The following is a 16,692-nucleotide window of genomic DNA, read 5'->3' as shown; positions in this document are numbered from 1 at the left end:
AAGAGAAACTAATTAAAACAAAGACAGATTATATCTAAATGGGAGATTAAGATATGTTTGAAAAAATTAAAAAAAAAAAAAAAAAAAACAGTGGTTAGATTTAAAGTAAACCACACTGAAAACAAGAATTTAAGTTGATACAGGATACTTGATTCTATAAATCAGTTATAATTATTAGCAGCACTGATGTAACTTCATTTCCATGGATAATTAATGATTATTCTTTTAATCACAAGGAAATACAAAGACTAGAATTTAAACTATGAAACATTCATTCCTAAAATGTATTTGTATCATAACACAAGAATATGAATTACTACATAGTTTTCAGCTCCACTGGCTAAACACTGCAAAAGCTTATCAAACCATTTTACCTGACAGACATATTTGTTCTTCCATTTGCTCAGCACACACTGACTGTTTTGCATCAGCTCCTGAAGGACAACAGAAAAAGAGAGAGTGCAGTTGGCTATCCGCACTGTCATTATCAGTTAAAGTGCTTCTGATTTGCAAGCAAAAAAAGATCAACATGCCACACAAAGATGCAACTGTTTTGGAACTCCTCACTGGACAAAAGCAAAGCTATCATCACCATGAGAGTTGATCCTTTATGAAAATTAAAGCTGTTGAAAGATGCTTTAAAACAGATTTGTTTGTTGCCATTTTTGAAACTTTTAGAAAGATACCTCCAACTCTTTCAGTGAGTCTCGAAGTTTTTCTGGGCGTCTGTTTTTGAGCGTCCAAGGATAATCTCGTGCTGGCAAATAAAATATGTACTACAGTTAGTTAAACATGACTTAAAAGGAAAACTTTGTTTAGCAGTGTGCTTTAGGAAGATTAAAATAAAACACCTTCATAATTGAGAGGAAGTAGGCTTCGTTTCTATCATCGAATGACAGCCTTTTGAAAGGCTTTGTCACAGGAACAGGATTTTTACCACAAAACAATCTCTCCGATCATAATTTTATGATGACAACCAACAAGGCTTAGAGAATCCCTGGGAAAGTTTGCTAGGCCTACAAATCTATTTTAATACTTAATGATAAATTAACCACTCTTTACCATTGAAGTAACTTTTTCAGGTAAATAATTAAATGTTTAGTCCAAAAGAAATTTAAAATTCTACTAGTAGCCTACTCAGATCTAAAAATTCTTATGCATATAGTAAGGAAAATATGTAAAATACAAACATAATATCAGAAAATGAATTTAAAATTAAACATCAAACTATCACATATATTAAAACTAAGGGGAAAAATCTGAGGGAAATCTAATTTTAGCAAGTTATGCACTAACAGCGCTCTTTTTAATTTAAAATAATCTTCTCTAAAATCTATACTGCAATTAAATAATAATAAGTTTTGTCTTACTTTAAATAAATTTAAATGAAAGATGAGAATATTTGGTAGAGTCATAATATTAGCCTAAAAATTAAAAATGGCTCTACTTAAAAGAATTAATAAAATGTTAAATATATTATATCTGTTTTATCAGAAAAATGAGTTCATCTTTGAATTTTCCTATTTAATTTTAAATAAGAGTTGTATATATACATAGATAATATATAAAGATATTTAAATTTGAGAGAAAAGTCCTATATATCTTATTTCAGCAAATTAATTTGGTTATATAAATATAATTTTGATATGTAGAGCATATGTACAAATTTTAAAATCTGTGTTGTGATTACTAATACAGCATTTTAAAATATTAAATGTCAATTTGACCATTTAAAACAAACAAAAAATAAAGCAGGATTTTCAGCTCCATCTATATTCCAAATAAAAATCTTAAATTATATTTGGCTATTAAAATCACATTATAGTGTAGCCATATTTATGTATGTGTGTGTGTGTGTATAAAAAGACTAAAGAGAATCAAAAGCTAACACTGATACTACAAATCTTGTTTTAATTGAATGTTACCATTAGAATTTAAGCATGGTACACTTATTTCAAGTGAATTAAATAATATAAATATAGTTCATTAAAGTTTATATTTATACATCAGCATGTATCTTACCAAAATCAAAACAGAGAAGAGATTTCAATGGTCTAAATTAGAAGGCCTAACAAATATTCTTATTCATGTTTACATCCCTAAAAAATGAGAATTTGCAATTACAGAAAATCTGAAAGGACCAACATTATGTAGAAATCAGACTATTTTATAATACTGAACTTTTCAGTTCTATAATAATTCAAAAGAAAATAGTGTAAGCTTACATTCTGCCAGCTTCTGTTTTTCTTCTAAGTTACCATGTTCTGTTGCTGATATTACAGCAGAAGAGAAATGGAAAGAAGAAAACAAGTTAAAATTTATTTTCATTATAATATCTTATATTTTTAATGTATACTTATATACTATCACACACATTATTGAGAATAAAAAATGATGCTAAACTATAAAAGGATGGCTGACAAAATCAGCATAATTTGGATGCTTTTATTTCAGAGACATTTCCTAAATTTGCAGTGGAAAGGCTTACGTGGCACAACAGGTGGGCTAATATCCTGAGTTCTCAATCTCATCAGATAGGGAAGGGACCTGCAACCTAGCCCCAAACAGAAGCTGCTTCAGTCTGTCATCAGAACCATGAAGTCAGCCTATTAACCACCAAGCTAAGCACAGAGGATGCTCACACAAGCCCCATTTCAACAGAGACCAAAACAGGAAGTAACTCTAGCTAGAAAGACCTTTTGGCCCATCATAAAACTTCTGGGATTAACAGGATTAATCAGATAAAGAAAATTGATCATTCACTCAGAAATGCCTATTTCAGATATCAGGTGAGGATCCGGGAGGCCAGCATCAGTGGGACCTGTGCATTAACAATGCCCTCTACTGGGACACTGATAAATAAATGTGAATAGACTGTCCTGTTATCAGCCTGATCAACAGTAAAATGAAAATTTTTATATTCTTCTGCATCATGTTCTCAATATTGCTTTATTTCATATAAAACAGATAGCAACCTCAGCCATTTTTCTAAAGAACTGAAGTGACTTTTCTTAAAATTCTAGAATTTGTCTAAAGCTCAGAAAAACAAATTTTTAAATGGTCAGTATTTCATGATTTAGAATATCTAGCTTGTGAAAATTAGTTGAGTAGAATTGGTACTTTACCTGGTGGATCCTTCTTATCATAATACTGGTAGATCCCGATGTCTCTATCTATAAAAGGAAGAAATAACAGTAAATTATGGTACAAAGTAGAGAGTAAGGAACCAAACTAGTCTATATTTCGGGGGTGGGGATGGGGACGAGAGCAGAAACAGACTCCTTATGTTACTAGAAATAAAATAGCTCAAAAGCATCTGGACATGGGCTCCTCTATTCTAGGGCTTTGCAGAACTGAAAACTTCATCAACCTAATGAGAAAAGATTTATACAAAACTAGAATAGCAGAAAAAAAAAAAAAAGAAATTAGTAAAGAACTGAAATCAAGGAAGACCAAGTTTTCTCTTTCACACTTTCTCTGATATTTTTCACAGGGAGCTTCCAAAAGGAACTGCCACTAAGCCATGCCAAATGAAATTAGTGGATGGAAGAAAATGCCCGTTGGAATCTGAGCTATGGCTTTCTTTTCTCCAATTTAACACTCTAGTTCCTACCCTATGACATATGAAGGAACTTTGAAGAAAAGAAAGGGAGATTAGAGGACAGTATGGATAAATTATCTAAAACTTGTTCAGATTTTAAAAACCTCCTAAAACATTCAAATCCAAATGTTTTGCAGGGATGTAAACAGCAAAGCTAGGCTTCACTGATGTTGAGAATAATCTAAACAAAGAATCTGTTCTTGCTATTTAAATACTAGAGAAGAAAATAGTTATGTCCATTCTCTTCATATGAAATGAAATATTTCTTTCATTAAAGTAACATTTGTTTTCTTCCTTCCAAAATAAATCTCAGTTACTAACATAAGGAGGATACAACTGTTTCTAAAGAAGTGAAAGCAGTACAGGCTGCCCCCTAGTGACTGACTGCTCCAAACTTTCTCAAACTGAAAACTAAACCATAAAAAGAAAAAAAAGGCATTATTGCCATCATTAACTTTTCAAATACTGTTCACTTTTTCAAGAGTAACTCACTTGTATTTATTGAAGCTCTATTTTATTAATAGGGGCATGCAATTTTAAAGAGTGCAGTTTACATACAGTGGTTAGATTGAAAAGCAAAATATTTAATAAGAAGGGATTGAGAAAATGTGTGAACAGGGCTTCTCGGGTACTCATAATACTTTATTTCTTTACCTGAGTTGTGATTTTATGTTTTTGGTTTTTTTCACTTTTTGATAGTTCAGAACACATTCTTACAATCTTTACACTTTTCAGTATATATGTTATACCCCAATACAAAGGTTCTTAAAAATATAGGGCGTGTGCGCTCACCAGACAGAGACAGAGAGACAGAAAGCGAGAAATCACCCCCAGCGGGGATGGCCTCGCCGCAATTCCTTCTCCTCCATTCTCCTCTTGGGATCTTGGGCATGCACACACACACACCCAGCTTGAGTTTTAAGCCACCGGGTCCGCAACGCGAACTGCAGTCAACTACATGGGAGTCCAGCAACATAGCCATTATGCTAACTGCTGGTCCTGAAAATTTATTTATTTTGAAATCTAAGGACCATAGGCACTATGTACAGAGGCAACGTATTTTATTAAAATAATCCAATGAGCCAGCCTATGGTGTGGTGGTTAAGGTAGGTAGACTACATGGTCACTGCAGTTCAAGTCCTGGATGGGCAGTTTGAGCAATATACCAGGCATGTGTGCATGCCTGTCCCAAATCCCAAAAAGAGGGAGAAACAGAGAAGAGACTACTGTATGACCATCCCCCATGGGAATGCGTTCTCATTTTCCCTTTCTCTCTCTCTCTCGTAAGCTCACACACCCTCTGGGGGGGGGAAATATATATATATATATATGTGTGTGTGTGTGTGGGTGTGGGTGTGTATAAATATTATATATATCATATATAAAATAATATACCTTAACCAATAATTAAGACCACCATTCCATGTATCCAGGTATTTACCACAACTCTAGAACAGAACAATAAAGCTCCTCAGGACTCTGAATTTGTATACAAGTATTCTCTGCTACATCTGGCCCTGACTAGGATTGTCAAAACCCGACTAGGATTGTCAAAACCCAACTAGGGTGTCTACTGGTTGATGAAAAAGTCATGATGCATTTTTTTTCTATGCAAAAACATGTCATGACTTTTCTAACAATCAAATACGTAAGGAGATCTGCCCCACAAAGGGGTGCCAGAGATGGATGAGGAAGGTGTCCAAGCAAAGAGTCAAAATGATGCCGGACATTAGAACCCTAGCAGAGTGAGAACTATATTCACACAGGGCAGTGACCTGGTGTGGTGTCAGAAGGTGAACAATGTGAGAGCATTCACAGATGAGAACAGCACAACACAGTGTGTCAAAACCCACACAAAGAAGGATATGTATATAAGAGGGGGAGTGGGCCACAGAGATAGGAGATTGTATACAGAGTGATTGGCTAAGGTAATATAGCAAAGATATGGAGGTCCCAAGTTCACCACTGTCTAATTAGAAAAGTACAAATATGGAAAGGGATCAAAGTAGAATGAACCCTGTGGTTATAAACTGGAATTGGAGATACCAGTGTGAACTCTTCATGGTTCTCAACAGAGAAAGATGATGGGAATGAATATGGATATAAATATGTATGTATCCATAAATGTCGGGGTCCAGCCTTGGCAGGGGTGGGTTGACTCATTGGAGGCGACGCTGGAAAAGAAGAAGACTAAGTCAGACTCCTTCACATAAACACATTCCCTAAGCTTTGTCTACTGAGAGGGCTGAGTAGAAAAACAGTGAGTGCACATAAAGCACACCTTGGCTTCTAGATACTCTTCTTCACTAAAAGGAACAAAGCTCCTCAAAGAAGTAGCTGATTCCAAGGCTAGGGTAAAGAAATTACAGTATTAACCCAGAATACCTGTTGTGTCATAAGAAATGGAAGTGGGGACCAGCAGATGGTTACGAGTAATGGTTACGTCGCTAAACTCCCACATAGTCAACTGAGGTTCAAGTTCCAGACCTGGCAGCTTAAAACTCACACTGAGTGCATGTGTATAAGTGCCTAAGATTCTGAGAGAAGAATGCAGAAGGGATTACAGCATGGCCATCCTCCTGGCGGGTATTTCTCACTTTCTGTCTCTATAGAGAGCATACGCACCCTTTAGCAAAAATCTCTCAAAAAAAAAAAAAAAAAAAGAATTGACAGGGATATGTCAGAAAGACACAGAAACAATTAAACATCAAAATAAATAATGATGGTAACGGATTACAACCACTGAGTAAAAGAGGAAACTTGAGTTCACAGAGAAAACAAAACAAGTATATATAAAAGTTTGAATGAAGAACAGTGTATTTCTATCATTTCAAACTATCTCTTTGTAAAATGCCTATTTAGTTACAAAGGAGAAAGTACCTCTGTGTGGAAAAGCCTAAAAGACAGGAGCTTTAAGAAAATGTGTTCCTTACTTAGTCTACAAAGCAGGGAAGGCTTCTCTAAGTGACTTATTAATGCTAACCCCTAAAGAAGTGGGATTTCATATGGGTTCAAAGAAAATAGTGTTCTCAATAGAAAGGATGTTTAGGCCCTACTGAAAACTAGTCAGGTTGAAGACCATGACCTCCTCTGTGAAGCCATTGTGGACCTCTGTAGGATTTTCCCTAAAAACCATTCATCTCTTAGAGTAGGAGGGGCAGCGACAGAAGACTTCAGGACAAACAGAGGGATAGGAAAGGAGTTTCTGGACACGTAACAGTAAACTAGGGGTAAAAGGGAATCCAAATAGAATAGATCAGATTTCCAATGATGGGGTCCAAGATGGGTGGGAAGGAAAAAAAGGGCCTACTGGATAAGGAAAATACGAATAAATTAAAAGACTGATGGTTTCAAATCCTGGACATATGAGAAAAAGGGAATGAGAAAAATAGGCAATTATAATGAAAGAAGAAAATACTTCAATTAAAGATTCCCACCAGTAGTGAAATGATCTCAATCACTTTGTGGGTTTTATTTATCTTCTAAGAGCATTTCTCTTATGCTTTTGAGTTTAATTTTTCTCTGGTATATATATTTTACATTGCCAAAAGATTAGTATAACTTCAAATGTTTTCTGAAACTCCTGTATTGTTTTTTGCATCATGGATTCAGTATCTTTCCTTATGGCACTGGTGCATTACTTTCTTTTGCTACATTGTCTTTCTTCAGAGATCTTTTCCCTACTTATCTAAATTGTTTTGAAGACATTCCTCAAATATCTTGTGATCCTTAATTCTCTGCTCATATTTACCAGTGAGGCACTAGAAAGCTAACTGGAAGCTCTGTGTACATAAATAGGGTTTACCAACTAACAGCTTCACTGATCAGCCAGGAGTCAGGGTTATTTCATTGGCAAACCTTCTCAAATGCCAATTGGGCCACGTAGTTGTTTCACAGAGGAGTCTAGTAAATTGTTCCTTCTTTCAAAGAGTGCAACTGGGGACCAGCAGATGGCATAATGGTTACATTGCTGGACTCCCATGTAGTTGACAGTGGTTCAAGTCCTGGACCTGGAGGCTTAAACTCAAGCTGGGTGCATGCACATAAGTGCCCAAAATCCCTAGAGGAGAATGGAGGAAAAGGGACTGCTGCATGGCCATCCCCCCCACACACACCCAGGGGAAGACGATTTCTCTCACTTTCTGTCTCTCTGTCTCTCCAGTGAGTGTATGCACCCTATAGTAAAAATCCCTCTTAAAACAAACAATCAAAACAAACAAACAAACAAACAAATAAAAAAACCAGAGCGTGCAACTGGGTATGACATTCTCAGAACCAAGTATGACTAACAGAACTCAACCCATCAATATGTAGGCTTCTATTTCATCCCTGTTTTCAGTTCAGTAGGTCTTCCTAGTATCCCCAAGTTTAAAGTCTCCCTACTTAGTTATTTCTACTCATTACCATTTGTACAGACTTTTAAGTCCTTCTGTTGTTACAACAATATGTCATACCATATCTCCATCTTTAATATGACTCCTCAAATTTCTATACCTTACCAGAGCCTTGAGATGCAAGCAGTCATTGGAATTTTCCTCTGCAGGCAACTGATACTCAGATTTATCAATTTTGCTAATCCTCCATCCCCTCCCTATTCCAAAATTTGTCAAATTGCAGCTGTCTCCTCTTCTAATCTCTTAGTCCTTGTGGGTGTATGCCTTTTTAACTGTAATTAATTCACACTCATCTCTTAGAATAGTTTTAGGATCCAATACCATAGTAAGGTGTATAAGTATTATGCATAGGGAACTAGATTCCACATGGTGACAGTGGTACAAATCCCTGCCCTGGCAAGGAAAACACACTGGGCATGTGTGTGTGTGTGCATGGCCTGACAGGATGGAGATATGAAGGAAAGAAGGCTGTGGTGTGATCATGACCCATTGGAGGGAACTTTCTTTCTCTCTTGGCCAGTGTATGTGTCTCTAATCATCATCATCATCATCATCGTTCTGGGAGAAAACAAATGTATATTAAATCGACTTAATTAGAAGTTCTATCCTTATACAGTTTAAAGAAGATAAATTTAATGAAAATATGACATTCATCTGTAATTATACATTTGATGTAAAGAATGCTTTGCAATATAAACTACTTTCTTAGTAATCATGCTAAAGTCATACAAATAATAGTACCATCTTAAAGACAACACCTACTTTGGATAATTTAAGAAGAAAAGATTGTTAAAAAGATGTTTCCAAATGGGGCCAGCAGTTGCCGTAATGGCTGTGTCACTGGACTCCCATTTAGTCGACCATGGTTTGAGTCCGGACCCAGTGGCTTAAACTCACGCCGGGCGCATGTGTGTGCATGCCCAAGATTCTGAGAGGAGAATGGAGGAGAAGGACTGTGGCGTTGCCCTCCCACCGGGGGGTGAGTTCTCACTTTTTGTCTGTCTCTCTGTCTTTCTGGCAAGTGCACATGCCCTATAGCAAAAAAAAAAAAAAACTGTTTCCAAATGAAACATACTTTAAACTGTAATATTAATAAGCATCCTCCCAAGAAATGTGAAATGCAAAAAAATAAAAATAACTGTACATCTTAACTATATGTTAAAAATGTTATTTTAATATCAAACATAAAGGCCACTACTATTAGCTAGCCTGTAAATACTTATGAATATAAACCATATACTGTATAAGTCCCAGGAAACAAATTAAATATGGATATATCATAAGAGGAAACAAGTATTAAGAAAATAAAATTAATTTTCAAAACTGAAAATCTAATACAAGCTGATAAATATTAATACAAGCAACTAAAAGAAATTAGTTTCCATTAGTCGATTTTTCATTAAGTATAAAGAAAAGGATATAATTCCAGCTGGGGAAACCAGCCTCTAACCTTTGCTAGTACATACCTAAAATGGAGTAACATATTTGAAAAATACTGAAATTAATCCAAAGCTCATTTACCCCCAATATGTAAGGTATTCTTCAAAGACCACAGGTGCAATTCAGCCAAGCAGAAAGACATCTGACAGCAGAAGGAATCGCTGTCCTGTTTAAAAATAATGAAAAAGAGGTGACAATTAATTATCTTTTATTGTCAATAAAACCAAAATCCCCTCAAAATAATAAAAAGAATAATTTGACACTACAGATTTTTGAGATAGGGTCCATTAGAATAAACACTTTGTAATGTATCCTTGGTTAACCACCCAGAAATAAACTCTAGAAAAAGGAAAAATACGCTTCTTTTCCTGGATTTAGTATGTCATCACATTGGGAAATGTGGTAAGAAGAATATATATATTTGGGTTTTCAATAGCATCTGGTTGGTTAAGGCTCTGAATATATTTAGAATTATTTAGTATTTAAGCATTTTCTTTCAAAGTTATATTTTTAAGGAAAAGGAAATGTCTGTTAGGTAGTTATTAAATACATTTTGTAGTGCATTTTTAATACATAGAGTAAATATTTACAGTTTCCCACAAACAGAATACTAAAGTAGAATTTACAAGGTAAATGATACATAGTTTCTATTATAAGACACAATTACTTAAAAGTAAACTGTGTGAAACCACATTAACATTCAGATTAGTTTGTTAATCTGCATGTCATGATGGATCCTGATATTTTAAATGCATTTTTTTTTAAAAAGATAGTATAAATGTACCTACTATATTTATCCCATTTTCTCCTTTTCTTCTTTTTTTTTCTTAAAGACAGGGAGAAAAGGAAAGAGGAAGAGAGAGCAGGAAAGGGAGAGAGGCAGAGATAGGTATTTTTGTTTTTGATAGTGAGTCTGTGTTTGAGATTTTCTTGCTCCAATCTCAAATAGCCAGGACAAGAGGCACAAATTGTATCCAGTGTGTGTTCAGGTTGGACAGGAGCTGAACCTGAGTCTCCCATGCAGCTTCCAGTCTCCCAAGCAGTGGCACTACCTGTGTCCCTCTGCATCCGGGTCTACTTACTCCCATTTTAATAGCAGAGGCTGTTTTTTTTTGTAATTGCCAGAGGGCTCATGGGATCCTCAGAGAGGTACAGAAAGACAGAGAGGAGAGGAAGAAAGCATCTCCAAGTGCGGTATAGCCATGCCACAATCCATTCTTCTCCACTTCTCCATCCTGTTGCTATTTGGAACATGCACGCATATGTACTTGGCATATTTTTCAAAGTGCCATGGCCAGGATACGAACTACGCAGTTCATCGTACAGAATCTGGCTCCTTTAACCACTAGGCTACCAGGTCAGCCCAGATAGCAGGGACTGTTGATGTTCACTCTTGATACTTTTTTCCTTTTAACCAAATGAAACCTCATCAATTTGGACTGATTCAGAGAAGGTCAGTGTGAATCAGAGAAAAAAAAATGTAATTAAAAAAATGAGAAATAAATTTATATAACTTTCAAATGTTTGCTTGAAAGTATATATGGTACTAACTACATGTATACTGTATATTACAAAAAGAGTAACTTAACCTATGGACATTTTCTTTTTAGAAATCAAAGAAGAAATGTTCTGTAAATAAACTTCTGTATAACAAACAAGTTTTTTCTTTTTTTAAGAGAGATTTTGCTATAAGGCGTGTGCATTCACCAGAGAGACAGAGAGACAGAAAGTGAGAAATCACCCCCCTCCCCAAGGGGATAGCCATGCTGCAATCCCTTCTCCTCCATTCTCCTCTTAGGATTTTGGGCACACATGTATACACGCCCAGCGTGAGTTTCAGGCCACTGGGTCCAAGACTCGACCCATGGTTGGCCATGTAGGAGTCCAGTGACATAACCATTATGCCATCTGCTGGTCCTGAGTTTTTATAATATTTTAAGGGCTGGACCTATAGCACAATGTTTGTTAAACTTAATAGGGAGTTGTGTTCCCACATATCCAGCTATGGTTAGAATTCTAGCCCCAGTGGCTTGAAAAACATGCCAGATGTGTCCACACACACGCTCAAAGTCCTGACAGGATGGAGAAATGGTGAAAAAAAACTGTGGCATGACTATTCCCATTTGGGAGTGCTTTCTTTCTCTTCCCTTCCTTCCCTCCTTGAACATCCATGTCCTCTGGCAATAAATTAAATAAATATTCTTAGACAACTCTTAATGGGAGAGAAAGCCCTAAGTTTAAACATCAGGAATAACTAAAAAATATTTTCCATACCGTTTACATTGGTGATAGTCCCAAATAATTTTAGAAACAGAAATTTCCTTGGCCCCTCCTTCACTTCATTTGATCTCAGTGCATTTATAACAATAAAAAACATGCATGTTCAAATAATAAGACACAATGTGCTAAGAATCAAAATGGCAGGTTCAATAGCAGTAGCCATACTATGAATAGTAGAAGCTGCTATGCAGACTGAGGCCACAAAGGAGGCCCAGGTTTGATACACAGCCCACCCTGGAAAGCTAGGAACAGTGGCCTGTGCCTGCAGGTCCAGCTACTCAGGAGGCTGAGGCAGGAGGATCATGACATAGCAAGATCCTGTATAAAAATGGAATCAAAATGTCAGAGTGAGGGGTCAGCAGGTGGTGTGATGGTTGGGATGCTGGACTCCCACATAGCTGACCATGGTTCTAATTTCAGACTGCTGGCTTGATTTCTCTCTTCCTCTGTCGCTCTCTGGTGAGCATACATGCCCTACAGGAAACTTTCAAAATAATAATAAATTAAATTAATGAATAATTTTTAAAAATATGGCAGAGTGAAACATGTGGCAGTACAGAAGAGGAGCCCAATCCTGTTGGAACAGCAGTGCTGTGAGAATGACACAGAGAAGTTGTGAAATGTTGGTGGGCCCTCAAAAAAATCTCAGGATTTCACTATTTAGATGTTGCTGCTGCTGATAACAATGATGACGATAAACAATAACAACAGATAACACTTATCAAACATTTGTCCTAAACATTTATATATATAGTAATCATTGAATCCTCATAGCTACTCTTTGAGGTAATATCATTATTCTAATAGCAAGCAGCTAGTGGAGGCAGCTTTGAGTCTACGCAGACTACCTCCAGAGTCTATACTTACAACCTCAGTGCGCTCCTGTTTTGGGGTTCACAGAGGTGTGGAGGGAGTGCATACAGTAGTTTAATTAAAAGGACATGTCCTGTGGGTAGCATGTCCTATGATCAAGGTGTAAGGTGTAGAGTGACAGTACAAGGTAAAGCTAAGAAAAGGTATGAAAGAAACAGGCTATGATAATAATAGTAAAATTTGGATCAATCAGAATTTACTCTCTCCCTTGCATAATAGTGCTTTAAAAGGTAAGAGATGATGAGACCAGCAGTTAGCGTAATGGCTATGTTGCTGGACTCCCACATAGTCAACCGCGGTTCGATTCCCGGACCTGGTGGCTTAAACTCATGCCAGGCATGTGTGCGTACGTGCCCAAGATCCGGAGAGGAGAAGGGATTCCGGCGTGGCCATCCCCCCTGGGGGGTGATTTCTCGCTTTCTATCTCTCTGTCTCTCTCTGTCTGTCTGGCCAGCGCATGCACCCTATAACCCCCCAAAAAAAAAAAAAAAAAAAGGTAAGAGATGAAACAAAAGACCCCTCAGTTCCCAGTGCTACCCTGCTCTACCAAATGCTGGCTGCCACTGTATACAGAAACAGCGTAGGAGGCCAAGTAGGCTACATCACAGTAAAAAAGAATATAGCTTATTACCAGCAAGTCTCAGAGAAAAGTTAATAAAAGCTAATTATTGGAGCTGGATCTGTGGCCTAGTAGTTAAAAGAGCTAGATGACATATGGCTGATCATGGTTCAAATCCTGACCCTGTCTGCTTAAAAAACATGCATGTGTGTTGGGACCAGCAGTTGGCGTAATGGCTAAGTTGCTAGACTCCCATGTAGTCAACCACGGTTCGAGTCCTGGACCCAGTGGCTTAACTCATGCCAGGTACAGGTGTGTGCGTGCCCAAGATCCCGAGAGGAGAATTGAGGAGAAGGGACTGCAGCGTGGCCATCCCCCCGGGGGATGATTTCTCGCTTTCTGTCTCTCTGTCTCTCTCTGTCTTTCTGGCAAGCACACGTGCCTTATAGCAAAAACCTCTCAAAAAAAAAAAAAAAAAGTGCATGTGTGTTGAGAGTCCCAGCAGGATGAAAGAATGAAGGGTAAGGGTTTGAAGCATGACCACACCTCTCTGGAGTAAAGGGTGCCTTCTCCGTCCACACCCTGTTTCTGTTGAATGCACGCACACTCTGGCTTTTTAAAATGTTTTAAAATCTAATTACTAATTTTTCAGTTCACCTGTATATTATCTTTCAGAGTTGCCACCTTGAAAGTGATTCTAGTGAGGCCTCATTATTCCAAATATTACTAAAACAGTTGCTTCTGTTAGTTTTATGAGGCTTATTTCAGAATTATCACTTAATAGTTACATTTTATTTTTAACTAAAATACTGCATTAGAAAAAACAAACTGCATCTTCATTTGGTTGGATAAAGACTGGAATGTTTGTTTTTAAAATGTAAGCTAATGGAGTCCAGAAGATGGCATAGTGGTTGGGGGGACAGGACTCACACATGGCCAAACACCATTTGAGTCCCAGACCTGGCAGCTTGCTTTCTCACTTTGCCTCTCTTTCTCGTTCTTCCTGGTAAACATCTATAGCAAATAAGAAAGAAAGAAAGAAAGAGAAAGAGAGAAAGAAAGAAAGAAAGAAAGAAAGAAAGAAAGAAAGAAAGAAAGAAAGAGAGAAAGAAAGAAAATTAAATAAATGGTTCTTTAAAAATAAGTTAATGAATTAAATATTTATTTTGCATCTATTTATTATAGCTTAATGTGTGGATTCTAGAATCTAACTTCGTGTTTTTTTATCCCGACTTCTCAGTTTACTAGCTAATTTAAGCAAGTTATCTAACTTCATTATTGCTAAGATCCCCTGGATATAAAGTGTATATATTTAAAGTACTCCATCAAGATTGCTTTGAGGATACCTTTACTCAATTACCTTATCAATGGTATTGTTGAAATGGCCGCTACTATTATTCAGTATGTGCAATTCACTCAATACGTCCGGTCTTAATACATATTACTCAAAATGTCTATGATTATAGGAAAACAAAAGAATTAATGAGTATCTCTGAGTTTATACAGTAATTTTACAGTGTGAAATAACTTATTAGGGGAAAAGCAGATGGTGTAATGGTTACATCATTGGACTCCCATGTAGTTGGCCGTGGTTCAAGTCCTGGACCTGGTGGCTTAAAATTCATGCCAGGTGCATGTACATGCATGCCAAAATTCCAAGAGGAGGATAAAGGTGAAGGGATGGTGGCATGGCCATCCCCCCCAAGAGGGGGTGATTTCTTGCTTTCCGTCTCTCTGTCTTAACTGTCTCTCTAGTGAACGCATGCACCGTATAGCAAAAATCTCTCTTAAAAAAAAAAAAAAGAAATGAATTAGTAAGTGCCAAGTACAACAGGTGATTTATGAAAAAAAAAAATCCATATGGGTAGAGGTTTTTACACAAGCGAAGGCATTTGAATTAAGATCCACAAATGGGTTAATAATGCATTGTGAGTAAGCAAGAAAGGATGTGATGAAACAGGTGCATATTTCCTCTGATGCTGAGCATCCAAAGTCACAAACTTCTAGACTACACTATAAAATTTTAAAAAATCATATTCCTAGAGTTAGTGTTTATTAAGATATCAATAATTATAGACATGGTCCCCAGCTTATGCTAGTTTAAGTTAACAATTTTTCAACAATGGTGTGAAAACCATAAGCATTCAGTAGGAACTATACTTCAAGTACTCATATCACCACTGTGTTTTTAACTTTCTGTATAGTAACGAGTAAGCTGCATGAGATATTCAACACTTTATGAGAAATAAGCATTGTGTTAGATAATTTTGCCCAACTATAGGCTAATGTAAGTGTTCTGAGCACCTTGAAGATAGGCTAGGGGCTCAGCTCTCATGTTGAGCAGGTTAGGTGTATTAAACACATTTTCAACTCAGACAATTTCTACTTACAATAGTTTATTGCAACATAACCACATCATCATTAGAGGAACATCTGTGATTTATGACAATTTGGGTAAAGAGAAGGCTGAAGGTTAGCAATTTAAAGCTATAAAAGATTTTATCATATAAATTAAAGAGATTAAAATTTTATAGATAAAACTAAAAGGGCTATACCTCTACTTATATATCAAAAGAGAACAACGCTTGAAATTCTATTTTCTAGTTTAAGTCAATTCAATAATAAAGAATTTGTCAAAACCTTCTGATAACAGAAATGGAGAGTAAAGTGTTTTCTTTGTAATCCACACTGGCTATTTCTAAGAGGCAGAAATGATTTTAACTTGAAAACCCAATAGGTTCACTATCCATATCTTTACTAAGTTGGAAAGTCCTAAACTACTCAGAAATTACAGTATTTTAGGAAGAACAAGCAAAATGAAGAGCAAACTGTTAATCCTTTGATTTGGACACAAGGGAAATTCTGAGAGCAGTACAGGGAAATTCTGGACCTGTTTTCCAGCTCAGTTCCCAAGGATTCATATCTAGTTCCAAAGGGGATGATGAGAAGACTGAGAAAAATGTACAAACTATTTCTCAAAATGCTGTGATGTACAAACAACATTGGTTTTTAAGTTTCTCATTAAAACAGCACAATACAGGGCCAGCAGGTGGCATGGTAGTTAACATGCTGAAGTCCCACATGGATTGACTGCAGTTTGAGTCCTGGACATGGCAGCTTGAAAATCACGCCAGGCATGTGTGTGTGTGTGTGTGTGTGTGTGTGTGTGTGTACGCGCGTGTGTGCATGCCATAAACTCCAAGAGGAAAATGAAGGAAAAGTTATTGTGGTGTGGCCATCCCCTCTGGGGTAGTGGTGGTGATTTCTCATTTTCCCTCTCCCCCCTTCCCCACCTTCCCACCTCCATCTCTTTCTGGTGAGTGTATACACCCTATAGCAAAAATAAAAACAAAAACAAAAATTAAACAGCATAAGATAGGCCTACCCTTATTAATGTACTGATCAGTAGTGCTGGAAGCAGATCAGATTCAGATCCTGAGTCAATCTGAAACAAGTGCCCAGATCTTGACCGGTTGGAGGGATGGTAAAGGGAACTCCTGTTGTATGTCTCTCTCTCTCTCTCTCTCTCTCTCTCTCTCTCTCAC

The 16,692-nt window shown here is 36.8% G+C and overlaps 1 protein-coding gene across 1 annotated transcript in view; it reads right to left on the bottom strand.

Moving 5' to 3' along the window:
- Window positions 1-16,692, bottom strand: part of WDPCP (WD repeat containing planar cell polarity effector) — a 264,252-nt gene that overhangs the window by 151,103 nt on the left and 96,457 nt on the right. Inside the window, exons 3-7 of the mRNA XM_027773331.1 lie at window positions 9,517-9,601; window positions 3,126-3,173; window positions 2,226-2,270; window positions 687-757; window positions 375-434 (exon numbers count right to left, since the gene is read on the bottom strand). Coding sequence (XP_027629132.1) covers window positions 375-434; window positions 687-757; window positions 2,226-2,270; window positions 3,126-3,173; window positions 9,517-9,577 — 285 coding nt within the window. The 5' untranslated portion in view covers window positions 9,578-9,601. The remainder of the gene's footprint in view (window positions 1-374; window positions 435-686; window positions 758-2,225; window positions 2,271-3,125; window positions 3,174-9,516; window positions 9,602-16,692) is intronic.

This window comes from Tupaia chinensis, unplaced genomic scaffold (assembly GCF_000334495.1).
Source record: "Tupaia chinensis unplaced genomic scaffold, TupChi_1.0 Scaffold000341_1, whole genome shotgun sequence".
Taxonomy (NCBI): domain Eukaryota; kingdom Metazoa; phylum Chordata; class Mammalia; order Scandentia; family Tupaiidae; genus Tupaia; species Tupaia belangeri.
The sequence above is the reverse complement of the archived record's forward strand: the minus strand, read 5'-3'. Positions and strand labels throughout refer to the sequence as shown.